The following is a 23,249-nucleotide window of genomic DNA, read 5'->3' as shown; positions in this document are numbered from 1 at the left end:
TAGCGTAGCGAACGAGCTAACCTGAAGACAAGTGAGCGCAGCGAATGAGCTAAAACCTAAAGGTGAGTGAGCGTAGCGAACGAACTTCAACCAGGACGTGATTGAGCCATGCGAACGAGCTCATCTTGAAAACGAACGAGAATTTGACATCAAACCACATTAGGACAGGACGAAGTCTGTCGGGCCAGCTAGTAAGCAATAAAAAACGACCATCGTCTTTTGATAAGTCAAAATTGATTTTAATCAAATGCTTTACTAATTTGTAAGTTATATAATTTCACATAAAAGTTTTTTAGTGAAAATGAGATATGCCCTTGAATCAGCTAGGTCTGTGATTATAGCGAATATGGACCTTCTTCTTTCAGTTCCAGGCTTCCATTATTCCACGTTTTAACCTATATAATATAAGTACATCTTGGAAATAAATTGAATGTGTTTATTGGTATCTGTGTAGCTCATGGTCACAAGTAGTACGAATTCCTAAATAAAGCGAACGCTGGGGAAATGAAGCAATGGCGTGTAGACGAGCCATATCTCTTAAGACAGTTGATGTTTCGATGGAAAAGGTCAGACACACCCATATAAATCTACTTTAATGTGCGATTCTTCATGTTTATAGCTCATGGACATCATGTGTGGTATGTGTGAGTAGCTTAAAATAAGTGTCAAAATAAGTTACTGGCTTACTAGATTATATGCCAAATCCATTAAGAACATAAATCCATTAAGAACCTTAAGAACATATTAAAAGGCATTTTACTATACCTGTAACAAATTATATCTTGGAAACCTCTCAAAATAAAATCTATAAAATAAAATATCCATGAAATAGTTTGTTCTGATAGGTTGGTCTTAAATTTGCCAAATATGAACAGTAAAAGGAGGCAAAAAAAATAATTAGCTGATAAAACGTTTGAAGCCGGTTTTGAATTAAGCTGGTTTAAAGCTAGTACAGGTAAAACTTACAAAAAAATGGTCCGTTCATGAAACTTGCAGGAAACGTAGTAATTACCATTAGGTTTTGGAATCTGTAGAGTCCCTAGTGATTGTGGGGGTGGAAGTACCATTTTATGGGGGTTAAAGTTTATGGGGGTAGTGATTTTGAGAACATTTTTATTTTTGGGATCCAAGAAAGTGGGGGGTCGTTTTCTATGTTTATTAGGATGCAGAATAAAAAAAGCATAATAAAATCAATACAACTGGCTGTTTATGAGAAAAAGACTAATTTATTAACGAAAAACTAAATATGACAAATTAATTGAGGTAAAATAATCCAGTTAATATAAATTATTACCAAATAATTGATCATTAGTTTATGTTTTCAACATGTGTTTTAGTATAATTTTACCTGTACTAACCCAGAAATGTTACTTGTTTCTTTTAAAGTAAATAAAGGTTTCATTTTGAGATGATTTTGCTAACTAGGATGTAAGTGCGATAGTTGATAGTAGACAATATATTTTTATGTCCACATAGCTCGCAGTTGTGAAAAGTAGTATACAGACAGTTGACACCAACATACTTTGGCGTTACCAGAACTAAAAGCACAACTGTCATAATGATTAAATTAAATTATTTCTTACTTTAAGATGTTTAACCTGGTTATCCTCTATCTGTTTTAGACTTTGAGTTAATTTAGTTGTATGGAATTCAGTAAATTGTTATAAATTAAAACCTAATACTCCTTTTTTAATTTTCATGAATTTCTAAAGGGTTTTTAAACACATCGAGATGAACAATTCTTCATTTTACTTCAATGTTAAGATGTCAATATTTTTTTTTTTTAATTTGTATTAAAGTTAGCAGTCATTAGAGTCAAAACTAATAAACTTATGGAAACCCACCTCTAAATCTAAGGTTCTTTTGTTCCATTTTTTGTTTCCTTGATGGACAGACATACTATTTAACATAAGGTTCCAAAGCGTTCTTGGTTCATTGCTCATCGGACGATTCATTGGTTACAATACATCATTGCTCCGCTGACTAGCTGACTTCAAAATGTAGAACTTGTCTCCACAATTTTACATGAATCCTAAACAAATTCGAGTTATCTACAAATAAAAGTTATAAAGTCAGCTACATATAATACCCTAAAGTGAACTACCAAACCTAGCCCCTAATCCCTAAATATTTAAACGAGACGAAGTTGATTTAATACCCGGAAAGCGTCAGAGATAAGTTCAAGGGGAAGACGATTGTTAGGAAACCGAGCTCAGTTAATTTACTGCTTAATCAACGGATAATTACGCTACTCGGCGGTGGGCCGGGGGGGGGGCTTGATCTGAGGGCGCCGGCGCCCCACACGCTCCTCCCCTAGAGCCGCCTCTGGCTGGTGCCCTCACACGGCGTCCACGCGCCACCCGGGCTACACGGAACTCTCGTCGCGGGGCGCCTTGAACATCGCGAGTGAGTGTGAGTGTTGGGTCTGGGGAAATTGTTTGTCTTGACTTGTAAGTTTTGGTTTACCTTATTTGTGTATATATTTATTTAGTTTTCTAAGGTGGTTTGCAATTTACAAAAGGCGTTTTTATGATTTTAGATGTTCTTTTGTTAGGCCGTGAATTAAACTCTCTGATCAATTGCTAGGAATTTGGGTAGATTTTTGACAGTTTCCTGAATAACTTGAAAAACTTTAAGTTTTTTTTCTGTTTTTTTTATATGTTATATTTTATAAATTAAAAAAAAAGTTATGGCACAAAGTATGTAGTTTACGAATAAATGTAGGCTAACGATTGTTTTAGGAGTCAGTTTTATGGTAGTTCTTTATTAATCAGAGTTTAATGAGAACTTATAATATTTAAGAATAGTCTAACCAGCGTATGGATTGTTAAAACAAAATAAATTGCACTCTAAGCTTAGCAGATTTAATTCTGGAACGTTTTAAATTAAATAGTAAATTAAAGGGTTAGTTATACAACGTTTTTGTTATAAAAGGAATCAACATTAACGTATTTAAATACAAATATTTAAATCTAATATTCAAATCTATAATCTAAGATAAGTTTCAAAAACATGATAAAATATCATATGTTATCCTTCCTGATGATAAATATATATTTTGAACGATAAATTGATAAAATCATACTAAGCTAACTGCAGTGCTAGACAAATAATTTTTATATTTTACTACTCGGAGATCGGAATGGGCTTTATTTACCTATAAATATATTATATTTCAACAAAAAGTCAATATATCAGTTATACGCTTAATGTAGAGTTTATTAACTTATTGTCCGAACTATGATGAAATGTTATAACAGAAGGTCAATGTGGTGAAAATTAGAGTTTGTCATTTTGTTTTATTTTTGGGGCTTTTTACTAAAACTCACAATGGAATATTAGTCCATAAAGGATATTCTAACAATTTGTAATATGATATTTGTGACATTAAATTATCAAGAATACAAAAATCTAAACTTTAGCTCTAAAAATAAAAACTAATCTTTCATAATTCATTCTTAAACTAAAGATATCAACTTAACGACAAGCCTAATTAATATTTGCATTCGAAAAGTTAACTGTTTCAAATCTGGCCAACTAGTATATTAAAATGTCTAATCAATCACGAAATATAAAATGGCAGATAGATTATATCTTACTCAGCTAGACTGCAACATACGTCATAATATAAAAAGTTATTTTGAATTATTATTAGTTGAAAATGTAATTTATCATTACTAATTAACAAATGTCAATTATTAAACGGTTTTGTATTATTTTGAAAAATTTGCATTTTATATTTCAATAATTCTAAGAATGTCATATAAGTTAAAGGCCATTGATTAAATGTAAACAATAAATAAATAGAAAATAAATAAAACATATACAGTTCCTTTTATTAGTTTTTAGAGAGATATTGACCTTGCATTAAAAAAACTGTTTATTATGTAGATAAAAATATTGACATTATAAAGCTTTAAATTCCTAAGGAATGGCAAACAAAATTGAAAGTTGGTTTTAATTTGTATTCAAATGTTTTTTCCCTTTTCAATCATAGGTTGGTAGCCTTAAGAATTGTTTAAGATAAAATAAATAATCACTTTAGTCATTTTTGCATTAAAACTTGTATGGATCAATGTTGTCATTTTATCAGGTGCCAAACAGGAAGCAGAATTTCGCCTATTTCGTACAAATTTAAAATTAAGTTAAATTATAAAATATAAATTTGTATATAAAATTTAACTCACTCCTGAACATTTGTATTCATATAATTTATATTTATGTGATGTATTAAGTATACTTAAATGTATATTTATGATTTTTAACTGCGTTTTAGGAATATATAGTGATTCACCAAAAGCCATTATATGTTGGTACACTCTTTCATGAAATATATATTACTGTTGCATACATTTCTCTTTAAAAGAACGGGTTTTCTTTTTAAACTGCACTGGATTTTCAATACTTATATTTAATTATTTGTATAAGGTTTTAAATTTGTTTTTACAAGTACTTTTATTAAAGTAGAACTTAAATATATAATTGGAAAGCTTCTTTACTTAGCAAATTTAGATTCATTCACCTAATGGATTTTGGAAAAACATTATAAGTGCTTATGAATGTCAAATTTATCCCCAATGTTTACACATTAGATTTATAATAGCAATATCTATATTTTATACATTAGGGACAAAAACGGCGATTTTTTTAAATAAAACTTTAATAGTTTATCATAAAAAAAGAATTTTTTCAATTTTTCTTCAAAATAGTCAAATAAACATGTAAACCACAGAAGGTTTTTTTGTATTTTTCTTGAGAAAAAATAAGCATAGAATTTTCTCCGTAAGAACAATGGCTTTATTAAAAACAAATATTGGGTTTTTAAGCTCTACGTGGTTGCTGTAATAAAGATCGGACATTTTTCATATTTTAAACACAAAATAAATAAAATAGCAATTATGTAAAGCAAAATGGTAAAATTCATCACCCCCCGTTTTTGTAGCTCGATATTGCTGGTTTTTAAATTCAGTGAAGTTTGTACAGCCCTACACATTTAAACAAGATTTCGACAAAACAGGACCTCAATTCATTTTTCGAATAATAACGTTTACGGACACTCTGGAAACTTTTTCCAAAATAAAATTGACTGTAAAATTAGTCTCACGTACTCATTTGTTTAATACATTTATTAAAAACCGATGACGCTATGCAAAACAAAGTGGGCACAATATGAATAATTCAATTACAATTAAAATATTATTTTATTATTTATTATTTTTTAACCACTCAAATCGTCACCAAGCTAAACAGCACACTGCAGCACTTTGTGGACAACACATTTAAGCACACTGCAACAATAGTAAATAGTTTTAACGATAATTAAAAACTGTTTTTATTCATCTTTAGTCAATCACATTGGTGTAGCTCCTTGAAAAGTTTTCTGTATCATATAAAGCCTAAGTGTATTTCGAGCGTAAGAAAGTTTTGTTTCGAATCATTGAATCAAAGTGGGACGGACCAGAATTAAGACTGGCTTTGTTTTCTGTTAGTTTAAAGTTTGCGGAGCAAAGTGAACAATAAGCAAGGTTTTGTCCCGGATCCGGAAGGAGCAAGAAACCACAATGACTTCAGGAGCAGCCATCTTGCCTGTACTTCTCCACGTCTTGCTTCAACTCTCAGGTAACTCCAGCCTTTTGTGATCTGTTAACGGTTTATAATTTGAGGATGAGAAACTCATTGGAGTCCTAGAATAATAAGTAAAATGTTTAAGTATGGTATACAAAGATGAAAAGTTTAATAATAAATATCTAAAACAGTTCTTTAGATAAAAATTAGATTTTAGAACTACGGGTACTTAAATAGGAACCAAAATATGAACAACAAAAAACTTTTCTACTGAAAGGAGTAACTAGCAAAAATAACATTAAATGGAACCGGTTATTATAATGATAAGAAAGTACTCTTATCACTTGATTCTTAGCTATTTTTTTGCAAACTTTGCCTAAGTTACGGCTGCCAGTGTTTTTATATTTCCAGGAAAATCTACTCGATAAGGCAATTTTTGAAACACTATTTATTATAATCAGTTTATATGCTTATACTGGCAGTTTAAAGTTAAACGTAAAATGTTTTTATTGCAGCTGCTACGAAATATATGGTTTTATGATGAGATGTTTTCTATCATGCTTATAACTTAAACTACCTCTTAGTATTTTCAACTACTAACTATTAAATATGGTAGTTAAACAGATATTTCGTTAATAAGTTCAAAGTTAGCATAAAGAAATAAAATGTAAGAATCACTAATTGCTTGATTTAGTTTGTCTAACCGCCAATAAAAAATTTGCGTTAAATTATTAATTTTATAAACTAAATTAAAATGAATGTGTTTGTATAAAATCAATTCAGAGGGTTGGGTTGTGATTAACCGTGCATCCGGTTCGACGGCTGAACTTAATCTTTTAGGCTGGTTATGTTGAATTATGTTAATATAACTGGTGATTTCATGGTTAGTGTTTTTAAAATGTTATTAGTAGCAAACTTGCTTGTATTATTGGTGACGAAATCTGTGAACCAAACCATTAACATAAGAACAAGCCAGACATGACAAAGATGGGTAGCTTTTTTTCAAAAAAATATACTTGCTATTGAAGTAAACTACGTCTGATTTCCACTGTATTTAATAAGATTATCTAGAAAAAGCGGCACGGTTGTGGTTTTAAAATATTCATCTGCGTACAACCGACTCCAATAATGCCGACCATTTCTAACATCGATTTGTTGGGGAAATGTAAATACATTAAAATATAAAACAAAAATACACCAATATCTTATGAAAATATTTAATTGGTTAAATAATTATCAAAATAATAATGCAAAAGTTTTTCATTGTTTTGAGTTGTAAACTGAAAACCTCCATCTAAGACCAAACAGTTCAGGTTATGTTGTAAATTTGTAAAAAGGTTGTATATTGATTACTTTAAAAGTAAAAAGGAGTAGAATAAAGATATCCCAATTGAACTTAATTGTGATATTAATTAGGCTATAAGATGATACACGATTACTATCACACTGAGATCAAGCAATAGCAGAACTCTATTTCCATTGCATTCAATTAAGGTATGGAAATTCCCGCAATAAAGTATCAGAATGATAGATTGTTATGGCTTATGCATGTGTGTATGTGGGTTATGGTTATTAGAACAGTAATGGTAACATTTTAATTAAGATCCTCAGATCGATATCTGGCCGAGAATAGTGTATACAATGCAACCCACACGAGTATTGTGTAGAGCCAAATCATGTTTACATGTTATTTATACAACAATAAACACCCGTGCCGACTAGCCATGGCCACGGTACCCGCTCAGAGGTAATTGGCGTAACTTTAGTTTACGTTTAACTCTTAAGTTATATTTATTCACCGTATTAATGTGTAATTTACATACGATACAAACAATCTACAATGCTTGCGTATAATACAGGCTAGTTAAGATACATTCACGTTAATAATTATTAAAGCGTTATATAATAGTGACATATTATGGTTATTACTTTACGCCACACTACACTATTTTGACGAACTTTCCACGCAAGGATTTAGTCCAGAAAACAGCTGTTTGCCGCCAGCTTATTCAAATGGGGTTTCATTGCGTACTACTGTGCTGCAATGAGTTTTACCGGACACCAATCAGCTGATTATACTTGTATTTGCGTGGCAATGAGTGGTTATAAACAAAATCATAACCTCTCTTGGAGGTTATGACTAGTGATTTTTAGTCCTTTAGTTGGTGGAAATATATAAGGATTTGTACGGATTGAGTAGTATGGCGTAAACTATCGTACGTAACTCGTCCAAAATGTGTGTACCGGACTCGTATGGTAATCCCGTACTCGACTTCGTCTCGCACGGGAACGACCACACTCGTCCGGTAAACACTTATTTTCAGGACTAGTAACGTAATATACTATTACATTGTATGGGTTGAAAACTGCAGGTTGAAAAAGACCAACTTGCAAGTTGGTCAAATTGTATGAAACATATAGCCTAATGATTTTAAAGACTGGTTTAAAAATAATTTAGAACATGTTGTATTTAACGATGTATATTAAAATAATCTGTAATACAGTATTACCGCATAAATTAATGCATAAACTACTATAGTATTACACATAGTACAAATAAGTAAACCCTACGTATGTCATTTTATTTTTATCCAAATGCTCAATTTGTGTCAGAAACGCTCAAAGCTTACAGCTGTTACGGTATAACATACACATGATGATGATGATAATACAAGAAAATGATACTATAGCAAAAGTTAGTTTAGAATGCTACCGTCGGCTTCTAGACAAAAAAAAATCAAATTTAAATATATTTATTAATTATAGAAATTACAACAGCTTGGCCTCACCAACTTCAAAACACTTCTCGGCGAGGTCCAATTGATGCATAAAGCTAGCAAACAAAAGTTTACATTTTTTTCTAGAACAAAGATTCCTAAATATAATATTTCTACGGTGGTTTGTGGGAGGCACCTTAATTTGAAACAAAATAATAGGCAGCACAATAAAAAATCTAAATGTAATGACATAAATAATAACTTTATAATCTATAGAGTACTATTTGGATTGCTTATATATTTGTTCCTCTTAGTTTTTCATGGTTCGTAGACCATGTTTGAACAGTTTTTTTGCACTGAAAAAGGCAGTGCCGAGCTGAGCGGATTGAGAAATAAATGAAAACATGAGAAGTCGTTTGAACATAAACTCTCCTCACTGTGAAACGCCCTACATGTATGCATTATCACAAAGCAGAGAAAATACAAATAATAATAATAATGATAATGTGTCAAAACTAGTTTTTTTTACTAAATATTTAATTGTGTTGTGTCCTCGACATAGTGGGTTTGATGTGTGTTTTTTAATGTGTTTCATAGTGTTGTGATTGTTTTCCAACAAAGCCTATTTGAAATCCTGGTTATTGTTGATGCTGGTGTACGGAAGTGTATAGGTTAGTGTGATTTTGTGTCGGTGTGTAGTTAGATGCCATCCAGGCCTAGTAATTTCTGCCTGAATCAGATAATTAAAACTTAATAAAAAAAACTGACCCTAAACTAAAATTAGGGCTTCAACATTCCCTAGTTCTCAAAATTATCTTTCTTTCAACACAAACACTATGAAAATCCGTCTAGTGGTTGATTCAGAATAGTGAAAGTCACGTTTTAATATATATGATGATAATATTTTTAAATTCCCCTTAAGGCACTTGTTATGCCTGTGATTTGATGTCCGTTATTAAATATGCTTGGTTTGTTAGGTATCTGATTTTAAATAAATTTAGTAATATTGTTGACGATGTATTATTTGTAAGATACGGTTATACTCATAATCCATATTAGAAAATACACCTTTATAAATAGATAATAGGTGTTTGTAGGGTTATTTTACTTTTTTTTACAAAAGGTTGGGTGAAACTTTGCAGAATTAAAAAGTTTCAAACATTTCCTAGTTATGGAATCGCACAATTTTTATTAGCCATTTATTCTGAAAAAGCAATAGGACAATATTAATCGTGCCTACGGTTTTATACCGTAAATATAAATATTTTCAAGATAAAATATTTAAAAATCAAGAAAAATAACGTGTCCAAAATAAGTTTTATGAAATATTTTAATGACTGGGCAAATGTTTAGCTAAAAGATTGTATTTTATGCTTTTCTTAATTAATTAAGTTCTAAATTAGATCAGTTAGTGTAAACTCCGATACTGCAAAGGTAGGCAAACACTCATGTTGAAACTGCATCATGACGTCATCAACAATGAGTAGTAATTAACAGTTCTCGTCAATAATATAGGACTCTGTGTTTGAGTTTGGTTTACCGGTAAAAGCGCTGATTGTTTTAACCTACTCGAGTAATACAATAAATATAAATTAGTTGGGAGTAAAAGGGATTTTGATGGTTTTTATCATCCTAATGTATAAAAACAGACGGTGAAAACATACATGATTTTTTACATTTAAAGAATATTTTTTCGAAGTAGCTTCAATACATAGTTCATTCAAGAATTTATATTATTTAATATATTTACCCGGAATATTTAACCAACCTAAGTTAATGTTTTTATTCTACCATCAGATAGGCAAATTAACTAATTATTTATTGATTTCAAAATTGCAATGTACTAATATTTTGAATACATTTATTATGACTTTGATAAAGAAGTGTTATTTATGTAATATATAAAAGAATACTTCAAAATAGTTTTAGAATTTAAAAATATTTGCTTTCTCATTACTACTTTTTTCCTGTATTAGTGCGTTTACCTGGACTCACATGTCAAGTAGTGTATGCACTCCTACAACTGGTACATATCACTTGCAACTAATAATGGTTCAGGGCAACCTTTTATAACGTATCTCGTTCTCTAGATCACTATTTTCACTATAAATGTAGATATAAATGAATAACTTATATGTTTTAAATGATGTTTTATACCACACAAATGTGTTGGTGAAATCGAACTCTATATGTCTTGCATACCAATCAGACAACTGAATAGAACTCTAAACTTTCTTGTGTTAAAGTTTGAAAAACCTGTTGTTAAACTTTGCAAATCTTCAAACTCTGGGGATCGGTTCTTCGCCAAATCGCATTTAAATCAGAATGATTTTCTTCCATCAAAGTATTTTGTTGTGGACCTGACGATTTCAAAAGTTGTTTTACGTAGCAATACACTGAAAACTAGTTTTATAAGTAGTTGTATGACGTGTATTTTGAAATATTTAATGCATTATATTGGTGGTAAGGTACCAGAAAGACTATTTCACCATTGAATGCTAGCAGCACTAAATGCTTAGTGTGAAACAATCGATATGATCTAAAAAAAAGGCATGGTTAATAGAATGATTTTGCTCAGGAAACTAACTGTCTAAACCAGGGTCTTTCCCTACTCACACAGCTGTTCGCCAGTCTGCCATTTAGAACAATATTAAGTATTATTTCGATCCTAAGAAAAAAAGGCAAAATAATTTCAAATAAAATAAAGTAAATAAATATTTTTCATTGTAACGTTTAGGATTTTTAATGTAAAATGAGTTTTAAAGCTACTAAACAAATAATAAGCATTTTAGGGAGAAACACTCGAAATGCCAGTGTGTATTTGAAACAAATGTTAATTAGGGGAAACAAAGTAAGGTAATAACAGGTTTTCAACCACCGCTTACAGTCGCTAATAGCATTGTTTACAGAGTTTCCATTTACTGAACCGAAAACCAATACATTGTAATGGATAAAAAATATAACACGATCCCACGCTTTTTGGTTAAATGCGTTACAGTAACTATTATTGCACTAAAATTGTTGGAAATAAAGTGTTTTCAAAAATAATCTGAATGTGTTGGTAACGAGATATTAAAAAGGCTAAAAACAATAAGCCTTGTATTTTAACGTAAAACTTGTACCCCACTAAAATGCAATGTTTCTCATCCAGTCAATAGGGAGATAAGAAACGACAATCGATTGCTAACTAATAAATACTCTAATGTCTATTTTTTCTAGTAGGTGTTTATTAAAACGTGAAAAAATTATGTTATGGGTCTCTCGTAACAGTAAACCTAGGTACCAGAGCTTGCTAAGCCATTTCTACTTACGTTGTGCGTGAAGATTAATTAAATATATGTTTACAGGCCTGTTTGAAAAAAAAGAAATTTACTAACCTTGCAAGCATAGAATGATAGGTTTATTGTTTTATTTTTTGTCTTATATTATAAATAATATTACAATTTATTAGTTTGTCCATTGAAGCAAACAAAAGATAAAACTGGTATGAATTTGGTGGTTATGCAATGTGATAATAGCTTCGTAAAATATTAACGCCGCAATATAAGCTAGAGAAATCCAATTGAAATTAACATAAGTTTAAATCCACTTTTATATACACAATATTATACCTTAACCACTTAATAAAAAATAAATAAATATATCCTGAGAAAAACCACGAACTCATGTTTGAGATAATTTGTATGAATAAATGCAAAGAAAACAGCAAAACCACTAAAAATTTGATATTACAGAGTATACGGCATACCATTAAAAAGACAATAAGTACAATCTGAAGATGAAACGCCGGTATGTTTTAATTTTAGGCGCGAAACTGCTCATTTGGAGGGAAAAGTGGTGTTAAAATCCTCGTCTTAAACACCACTCTGTTTGAAGAGTGCTAATTTCAGCTACAACAATCAACGGTGGATTAATAGCGCGATTACGGTGAGCGCGCCCTATCATGCTTCACTATTATCACGTTGCGGAACATTATATTTTCATCACGTTGTTAACAGGAGTAGGGTTTCGTCAATTTAAACTGTTTCGTAATATTCATGCCGTCAGATGAATATAAAAATATAGTGTTTTTATGTGAATCTAGCGAGAAATTGACAAAATCCTAAAAGTTAAATAAATTGATTATAACATTAATTTATACACCCAAACCCTTTTATCGTTCATGCTTTGTAAAATATGACCGACAAGTCCTCTCAACATCGATATTGTAGTTTTTAATTCGTAAAATTGCGAAAAATTTATTACATCATTTACTACACATTCGTATAATATTATCTCTTTGAATTTGTTATTGAGATTATATTGGTAAAACAAGCCAACGGGTGGTTAACTAACGGGAAACTCTTAGGTTTGTGCTACCAAAATTATATCGTCATAAACCAAAGTTAGTCATGTGAGTATTTATTTTTTGTTATAACAAGTTTTTTCTCGATAAGGTATTTCTAAAGGTTTAATAACAAGAATTAAACCATGATAATTCTATTGGTGTTGTCTGAACTCTGGCTGAAATATGAAAAATATTTTGTAAGTTTAAAAGCAACGAAATAATCCACCTGTATTTTTCGTTCTACCTTGACATTCTAGGATGCTAGAATATTTTCATGTCCCTCTTAAAGGGTTTTGGCACTATGACATCCATTGATGATTTGCGTGATAACCGGGACCTCGGAGACCGAAGCACGCGGTCTAACTCATAAACTATCCCATAACGATCTTCTTAGTTATATATACCTAATATGAATTGCATATAATAATGGATACACCTGGAATGTGTCGAATTACTTACACTATGAAACTTATTATTTTACTTTTAATTTCTTTTACTCTTTAAATACAGAGTCATAAATGTAGTCTAAGTAAATATATATATATTATTTGGTAAACACAAACGAGTCCAAGTTATAACATACAGCAGCCAGTTTAGAGGAGATCGTGAAACCTCTCAGTGGGGAGGGAACAAAAGTTCCGATTCCAGTTTCTAAGTTTACAAATCACAAAACTTGGGGAGTGACACTTGAGGTCAAGAAGGTTTTTGGATTTCTTTCAAAAACTTTTGTTGGCGAAACTAATAATATTGAATTTTCTTTTAGCGATGGCATTGTTAAACATTGTTAAACAAATCCCTCCTTTTGTTCTTGATCTTTACCCATTTTATACTTAAAAGTTATTTCTTATACTCAAGTAATATTAAATGGTTTTGTTTTAATCTGTAATCCTAGTGTAAGATGAATACAAATAAATTCTCTGATGTAATTGATAGTAACTAAAATGTAATAATATTCGTACGATGAAAACTGTGTGAATTATAGTTGCTAGTTAGTCTAATGTAGCGTACTAAATACAACATGCATCAAGTTAATTTATTCCTGCAAAGATTGGATCTAACTTTTTAAATTTACGTTTGATTCAGAATGTTAAAATATTATAATAAATAGTTTTTATAATATTTTAACAAATTATTTAGCTTATATATTTAATATTTTTATTTGTTTATCGAGGTTAGTTTGATGATTGGCTAGAGTATATTATACAAGCGTGCGTTATTTGTATTGACCTGTTTCACTGTATAGCTTGGTTATAATAACAAAGCGTGCCTCTGTGTTATAACATAGCATTGCCGCGAGCTGGACACCAATAAACTAATTGAGGGATGAACCAACCAAGAGACAAAACATATTTTTCGTCATGCTCTAAAATGTTTTGAAAAGTTATTAGGATTGCACTTAAACAAATTATGACTGAGGATAAAATCAATCTAATTAATTAAAGTATTAAATGGATCATCCAACAAATAACGGCAAAACAAAAATTAAGATAAGAAAACCATAGATTATATGGTTAAATTATAGAGATTAGCTGGTCTAGTGGTAGAGTGAGGGACTGCGGCCAGTAATGTGTACAAAGGTTCCGAGCTATAACCTAGTATTTTTATAGAAGGACATAATAAAACTAACTACAGTAATGCTATGCACCAGTATGTAGTATGCTATGTGTTGTATTTTAGTGTGCTAAAAATGTATATCTACAGTCGGGTCTACAATCGTTATCTCTGTTATTTTAGATTCACCGGCAAAATTTTAGAAGATCAAGAATATTTGACTTCCTAACCAGTTTATTAACATATATACAAGGCTTCTGTGATGCTTTACGAAATATAGAATGACACAAAATATAAGTTTCATTTTTAAGTCTGGTTTGATTGGAGGGGTAGATTTCCTTAGTTTTATTTTATATTGTCACTCCAAGTGTTATTTTTAAAAATTTAATGATATTTTTCCATTTTACTGATTTTAATAAGCTCACGTTGCCTTGTTTTTCACTGTTTTTACATAGGTTGTAGGTTAGCGAGTTGATAAAACTATAGCTATTTGCTTAACAAGTACTGTTACAATGACTGTTTGTGTTCGTAATACATCCAAGATTTTTCCTACCACTATATTGACTTATCATAACACAGAGATCAACGTTGTATTTGTATATATTTTCATTTAGTAGTATTTTCATTTATGTGGTTTGCTTACCGGTCATTAAGGTACCGGATCCGCGGCTGTGGTTGGAGTAGAAACACTAACTGTGAAATCAGCTGATTAAGTGAGCGGGAATGATCCATTCCCGCCCTAGAGCGTAAATGAGCTATCCTGCCTACTGTTTGCAGGTTATGATCATGCCCATGTAGGAAAAGATAGTTGTATTTTTAATTCGACCGTTCCAAATACGGTAAACCATGTTCAAAGAGTTATTTTCGATCCGTGTAACGTAAGTTTTCATATGTTAAGCAGCATTGCAGATATGAACGTTCTTTAAAATCACTTCTTTGCACTTTGACGTATTTAGACTTCGAATAAATAAATAACTTACATAAAACAGAGTGGTTTGGTATTTAAAATGAACTCGACAATAAACATTAATTTAAATTCTCTACAATGTCGGTTTGGTTTTGTACTCGGCTGCCAGACAATCAATAGCCCCACAAAGGATATTCCCCGTCATTGTACTGCATATTCATTTGTCATTTCCTCATTTATTCGATTGGAAAATGAATTATTTTGTCACTCATGTTTATTGACGTAATATTTTAGCTTTAAAAATGGTTTGGAAGTTTTTAAATGGTCAAAAAACCCATTTTGGATGGTTTTAAATAAAATGTTAAATAAAAGAGTGTCACAATAATACAAAATTCTAGTTTTTTTTGTTTTTTTTTTGTAATATCGCCCGTCTATATACTGGACTCACCATCACGGTGTTCTTCACACGTCTAATTATAAAACAAATTTGTTTGCCGAACATTGATTATGATCAAAACTTCAAATGGTTTTCTGGTTTAAGGGCGATAAAAATCACGCCATAAACGATCTTTGAGGGTTTCAAAAAACCCTATACTATGTGAGACCAAAATCTAAACAAAAGATCGCTGAACATGTCTGATATTTTTATTTGTCTGTTAGCATATGTAACTTTGTTCTTCAGTATAACATTTAGCTAAGTTATAATCGACAAATTAGTACATATAGGGTGAGTTTTGATTGCTTCCTCTTCCAACTATTTTCTTTTTTTTTAAATATCAATCCCAGATCACTTCCAAACATTGTTGGGTAGTAAATACTTCATTTGAACAAGGTGTAAGTTGAACTCAATGCCGCAATCCTTTTTTTCAAGTTTTCTTTTTGAAATATTGAAAATTTTTTATTTCAAATTTCAATATATAAAAAAAAAGAAAAACTGATTGCGGCATTGAGTTGAGCTTAAAAAAAGTAATTCGAAATAATTGGTCACAACATCACCTTCATATTTAAATTAGTTTATCACATTTAAAAATTGTGGATCCAAGATGGCGGCCGAAAAAAATACATCAGTCATAACCAAGTAAAAATAGGTCGACCATGACTGGTGGTGTATACTTATCTTTATCTAGCACCATTTTGAGATTATGGTCTTAGTTTGTAAATGCACAATGTTAAAATGGGCTTAAAATCAAGTTATAAAAAGCCCTCTTAACTTTTGAATGGATTGACATTTTTTAAACAGATTGTGGCATTGTAATCAGAGTAAACATCTAGTTTGAAATAATGGGTCACAACCCCATTATTTCACAACCCCACCTTTACTTAAAAAAAAAAACATTTTGCATCAAATATGGCAAATCCAATATGGCAATCGAAATGGCCACCTTGTCAAAATGAAGTTCTTACTACCTAACAATGTTTCAAAGTGGTCTGGGATTGATATTTGAAAAAGTGTAAAAAAAGTTGGAGGGGGGGGAGTTAAAACTCACCCTGTATGTTGATGAGCCAAAAACATTTTCCAATAATGTTTATATAGCAGCTCTATGGGACAGTATAATCCTGTTTTCAAAGGCTTTTCAGAATGGTAAAAATAAGATGTATATATATTTTTTATTATTGATAAGTACGTAAAGCTAATGCCTTGTTTTTTTTTTTGTGCCTCCCTACTTGTTGGACCATATAAAGAAGTTAATAATACTACAAACGTGCTCGGTTTTTATTGGTTTAAGCAATAACCTATACGATACAACAGGTATATGATATAATTTGTGTTTCAGTCAATATAGCTCTTATTACATTAAACAAACAGCACTGATCGGTTTTCATTTGCAATGTGATTTCTAGATTGGATACTCTATTTGACGTATAAGTATACACTAGTATATAATCCAAAACTAGGCCACTTGAATATATTAAATATACTTAATATACTAAATGAACTATGAACACACAGCTAATATAAAATGACGCTAATATAAATGGCTGTGTTTGGTCAAATGACTTTAGTATGTTTTTCCAATAAACTTGATATTTAAAATACAAGGTAAAGATGGATTACACTACGCAACATATTGATAAAAATATCAAGAATTATAAAAATAATATTACGAAAATAGGTCCATTTGGAGATATATTTGGGGTAAAAGAAAACAGATGTCTAGTTTTGAATATATTCAACGCTTACTTTGTACTGGAAATAAAAAATGGCTATTATGTAATTTAAACGTTTACAAATAATATTATTTGATATGCTAATGTAAGAAAAATATATGTCTGTACAAAGTCGAGCATAAAAAGGAGAATCATTATAACAACATAACTATAAAATAATACAGCATATTTATGCAGTAATATTAGACTAACTTAACTTGTTTTGACCCCATGATATTGGATTTTAATTACCTCTTAGGGGTTCTCTTCGGGAATATCATAAATGTTAATGCGCATTAAAATCCAATTAGATCAAAAGTAGTTTTACATTATCTGGTCATAGTATGGTTATTATAATTAACCTTAATATATTGTGTTGCTAATTTAACACAATTTATATTGTCTTTATGGATATTATAATATATGATTATGACCATATTTGTGGGTTAAATTACATTAATTAGGAACCCCACACAGCGCAATTGCATTAGTAATTACGTAATTTGTATTTATTAACATAACCAACTATTGAAATATCTGTTAACTTTAGTGTTTAATAGATTTCAAAATACAACACTAGTATATTAGATAACATGTTATTACTCTGTAACAGTGTTATACAACACAATGAGGTGTGTGATATCACTACTGGTAACTCTGACTAGATATGTAATTAGGTATGTAAGTGTTATTTTGTGTGTGAAATAATTGAGTATTTGATCGCCAACTTTTTATGATTTTATTTAATATAAATCAGTAATGAACCAAAGACTTACTTTAAACACGATGATTTTAACAAGGACAACAATATTTTTTGAGCTCACTCACACTCGCTTATGTGGTCATTTAAAAATAAAGATTTATTATATTTTGGATAACTAAGATATTTCAGAAAAAGATATTTTATAGCCTCTGAATTTTATTGTGTGAAACATAAATGCAACCAAAAACAATGGAAAGGAGGGAGAGAACTCGTTTTCTGATTGAATAAATGAACAAATGACAAATGAATATGCAATGCAATGGCACCGACCTTTCTTTGTGGGAATATTGATTGTGTATCGGTTGTGTGCAGAGTTACACTAAGTGTACCCGTTTAGATGCATTGGAGCACTTTTAAATGTATGAAACTATCTCAATACTAAAAATATTTAGTGTCTAAAAATGAGATTATAGTATGTATATAACATTTAATTTTGCTAAGCAAATAAAAGAAAAATTGTTAAGAGTAACAATATATTAATAATATATTTTTTATTGTATAGGCACGTAGGCTGTATAGAGGCATTACAGCCTATAATAGGTTGACGGTAAGAATTATGTAAAAACGTCATCATAAAACCAATAAAAGGGAAAGTATATTTTAGATTTTAGCTAACATTCTTTGGTTTTATTGTAAAAAAGTTGTGACCCGTTTGTTCCTGTATATGTTTGTAACTGTGTACCTTGTTTTTGTCTTGACATCGTAGTTATGTATATAGCAGCCTAGATTGTGCACACTTTATATTTTGATTTGTATTATAAATAAAATTAAAAATAAAACTAATATTAAGAAATATTACATGGTAGACGATAACTTTTAGAAGTCTTTGTAAGTAAATTTATGATTATTATGGGCCAATTACTAATCATAAGGCAACAATTTACTTTTTACATATAACGTAGACAAAGGAATTTGTTTTCCAAACAAAACTTTATTTTCTTGTGTTAAAAAAATGGTTATCCTTAAGTCACTGTTCACAAACCACTTAAGTTTGGCAATTTCACGGTTGTCGATTGGGAAATTTATTCAGCTTCCAAGTTTGTTTTAGGGGATTATAAGGAAAGCGTGACGAACGTGGTTTGTTTGAATTCTAGGGCTTGTTTCCCCAGCAGTATAGTGAAGGGCTTCTGTTTTGATGACAAGAGTTCAAATCCAACTAATCACGTTTAGTCAAAGAGTATAAATTACCCCCGCCGCAGCAAATCTGCAGACCAAGCGAATTTCCATTTACCTGAATTGATATAGCCTACAATTAAATCTATTTAAATAACATTAGGGTAAACGAGAACCTTGGTTTGTTGATTTAGGGAGGCTAACAGGTTTTTTTTGTAAAATATAACTAGTTTAGCATAAAATAAATAAATTTGCCGCATTTGATTAAAATATATCCATAAACAAGCAAACTATATTTTACAATATTCTCCATGAGAATAACATGGGAATTTTAAATTAACATTTTTTATTTTCTTCGTAACCAATAACTGCACTCCAATATACTCAATTATTTGACTTTAAAGCTTTTTAAAATGTTCTAGATATAAATTCGGAAAATTGGTGTTTTGATGGTAAAAAATGAGAAAACCAAATTTTTACTCCATAAGACCCCTTCCGTAAAACCCCGTTCCCTACTACTGTAAGTCTTGTCAATTTAATAAACAAAAAGTGTGAAATATCTACGAGTTGCCGTATCTTTACATACTTATCTTTGCAGAGCTATTATACAATGATTATACATCGATAGATAAATTTGTTAACTTAATCCTATGCATACAATTCCTCTCCCATTGCCGCTATCTCCGGGTCTGGGTGTTCACTGACATCTCCATCTTCTTCTATCCCTTCACAATTATTCCTCTTCCTCCTCATACTGCAACTGTATCCCCTTGTTTCCACATCACCTCTCAATTCGTCGTCAATCCGCCTTCTTCCATGTCTTACTCTTGGCCTTCTTCCGTTCATGGCTCACTCATGTTTTGGGGGATTCTATCATGTTACATTCTTCCAAAGTGGACGAACCATCTCAATCTCGATTTCTCTCCTAGTTCTCTTAAACTTTATGAAAACTGTTCCTCTTCACAACTCTTCATTCCAAATTTTTGTGTAAAGATAATTAATTCCTCTTAGAAACTTCATTACAAATTAGAGAATCTTATATTTGATGAATATGTTTAACAAATAAATATCTTATGGTTCTTGATAGTTCTTATGAAAAAAATGTTGTTGTTTTGAGATTCTAAATGTTTTAAAAGATTATTATTTCATCACCTATTGTACAATAATTTTGTATATTTATACAAGTAACAATTTATCATCGGTTGATTTAGATTTTTTAAATGTTAAGTATTTTAGTAAACTTTAATTTCCTATAACAAAATTAACCTATTAACCTATAAGCAATTAAATAAACGTAATATGATAGCTTTAAACAATACATTCATCATACTGAAAACCAAAAATAGTTAATATTTCAAAAATCTGGAAAGGATGTAGGATTATATGTTTTACATACATACCTGTTGTTAATAAAAACTAAGGGAGAAAGAATCATGTATAGTATATTTCCAAACTCAAAGGTTTTACTTTGAGCCTTTGAAGTAATAGACTCAGGTGTTGTTAAAGGCTACTGTTCAATATTCATGAATATATCTGTCCCTGCCAGTCAAGTTTAGGTTCGACGACTTAAGCTACGTGTGCCACTTGCAATAGTTGAGCTTTAAATCAGCTATGTTTATAGAATTTGCACCATTCCTACAAACACTGTATTTATAGTTATGGGTGATTATATCATTAATTTATTTTGATTTAATATATTTGTGTATAAAAGGCAAGAGGTCAGACATAAAAACTAACAACAAAAACTTAACAATTAAACTTAATACACAACATTCTTTTCACTTCATTAGATTGAATCAACTCTAAAGCTGGGGTTTCCTAGGCGCGGAAGCGGAGAGCGGAGAGAGGAACGCGGAGATCGGAATTGAAATTAACATGGCATTCCGCTCCGCTTCTAGGAAAACAGTAACATTAAATTGCCTAAGACAAGTGGAGTCCTCTCTCCGCGTTCCTCTCTCCGCTCGCCGACTCCGCGCCTAGGAAAACCCGGCTTAAAGCTTTTTACCATGCAGTGGAATACTTAGTTGAAACATTCAAAAGCAAGTAGGCCTATGTATATGATGATATATTGCTCAGTAATGATATTTTGAGTCAAATATCGTACGAAGGACTAAAATTGTATGTTAAATAAAATATATACTAAATTTATAGTACCAATTTGTACTGTTACTTGAACCACACAAATTAAACAAACCATGAAAAGACTTTATGTATGATACCATATAATCCCAAAATACATTACTTACCATAAAAACCTACAATATTTCTTATTAATATCTAATTTATTTTCCGTTGTTTGGTTCTTTATGCATCGTTTAGCTATTTTAGTTACTATGAAAATAACCAACACACTTTGACTGACTCATATTTTAAGCAGTGTTTTGTATTAGTCTATTGTTCGCAAAATGGCCTTTCGGCTCAACGTAATGAGCTGCGGTATCAAATTATAAACACTCAGTGTCAATAAACGTATTATAATTAACTGACCTCTCAGCAAGATGGGTTTGAAACAAATGCTTCATTGTAGCTATGGAAATTAGAACCCTATTATCATTTCTAATTATACAGTGAAAGATGAATTTTAATTTGGAAAAAGTGTACATTAATGCGAATAATAGTTTATATTGGACATTTTAGACCGCTGTTTGGTATAAAATGTCTTCTTTATTAATTTTCGAAAAATAATTTATGTTACATTCTACACTAATCAGGTTAAGCTTAAAACACACACACACACACACGCACTCACACACACAAGCACACACACAAACAGAAGACTCAATATTCTAACAAGTTATTTTTTCTCAAAATTCTACAACCAATCTTATGTACATACGTTATAAACGACACCTATAATAATTCTTCTTCTAAAGAATCAAATATCAATAAATAAAGATTGGACTGTTGTCAAGAGATGTTCACAGAGACTATAAAATTATTAATATATTACAACACCAAGAATAATTGAGCGAAGTTTTATAATAAACTTGTTATAATGTATGAATAGATGGTATTTCAGTTATTGTTATATTTCTGTAATCTCTACCCAAAAAATACTAATCTATTACAAATAAAGTTTTTTTACAGTGCTCGTGGTGATATTAATTAAGTAGAATCATTTTTCATCACTCTGTACCGAAAGTAACTATTTTCGATAACAGCTGATATGAAAGAAAGTATTTGTTTCCCAAGCTCTTATTTAGAACGATGGGAAACCCGTCAGCTGATTTTACCTAGATCCTAATTATTTTCCCTCGCCCTTAATTAGTTATCCATTTATCATCCACTACGTCCACTAGTGTTTTGTTAGGGTTTATTTTAATGATTAAAATAAGATGTTTTCATTGTTGCACAATCTAAATGTATACAGAAACAGGCAGTTGGTTTTGCTGCGTTTGACCATAGTGCGTGTTTGGAATTGCTCAAAATTTGTCTGACATTCCTAAAGATTTAATGAAAACAGCTTCAGAGGTAACAAATCACCTTCCACAAGAAAAATCACGGGAAAGATATGAAGAGGAATACTAAAAGTTTACAAACTGGTGCAAATTACAAAATGTTAAGTCAATTGAAGTAAGTGACAAAGTAGTTTATTATTATATTAATCTTTAAAAAAATCTACGGAAAGTAAATGAAAGATACGTCTTATAACACTTAAAACGTATATTTACGCTTACTGTTACTCACAAGACGGTAAATATACAAAAAAGATGGTAAGTGGAGATCGATTTCGATTGGACACTCCAATCATCATCAGACCCAATAGGCGAATGTCTGATGATGATTGGAGTGTACAATCGAAATCGATCACCACTTACCATCTTTTTTATATATTTACCGTCTTGTGAGTAACAGTATAAGCGTAAATATAATGATTTAAGTGTTATAAGACGTATCTTTCATTTACTTTCCGTAAATTTAATAACATGTACAATGCTGATCAAGAAGTCATTAAAAAATCTAGAATTATGAAACCATGTATGTTGTAAAGTAGATTTTCAAAGATAAAGAGTAGCTAAAACTATTTTAATACTACTGAGGAATATTATTCTGTAGCTTTCGACACTTGCTCCATTATTCCCGTCCTCGGCTTCGCCTCGTACGTGTAAATAATTCTAGCATGCCTCAAATTTGGATTTCCTGTATTAGGCTTTGCCT

General features: G+C 30.7%; 1 protein-coding gene across 1 annotated transcript in view; it reads left to right on the top strand.

Annotated features, from left to right (window-relative positions):
• Window positions 1–2,349: 2,349 nt before the first annotated feature.
• Window positions 2,350–23,249, top strand: part of LOC128989941 (carbonic anhydrase-related protein 10-like) — a 104,281-nt gene continuing 83,381 nt past the window's right edge. Inside the window, exons 1-2 of the mRNA XM_054412106.1 lie at window positions 2,350–2,450; window positions 5,490–5,619. Coding sequence (XP_054268081.1) covers window positions 5,562–5,619 — 58 coding nt within the window. The 5' untranslated portion in view covers window positions 2,350–2,450; window positions 5,490–5,561. The remainder of the gene's footprint in view (window positions 2,451–5,489; window positions 5,620–23,249) is intronic.

This window comes from Macrosteles quadrilineatus, unplaced genomic scaffold (genome assembly GCF_028750875.1).
Source record: "Macrosteles quadrilineatus isolate MER2022 unplaced genomic scaffold, UCM_ALF_1.0 Scaffold_3__2_contigs__length_128488019, whole genome shotgun sequence".
Lineage (NCBI taxonomy): Eukaryota > Metazoa > Arthropoda > Insecta > Hemiptera > Cicadellidae > Macrosteles > Macrosteles quadrilineatus.
The sequence above is the reverse complement of the archived record's forward strand: the minus strand, read 5'-3'. Positions and strand labels throughout refer to the sequence as shown.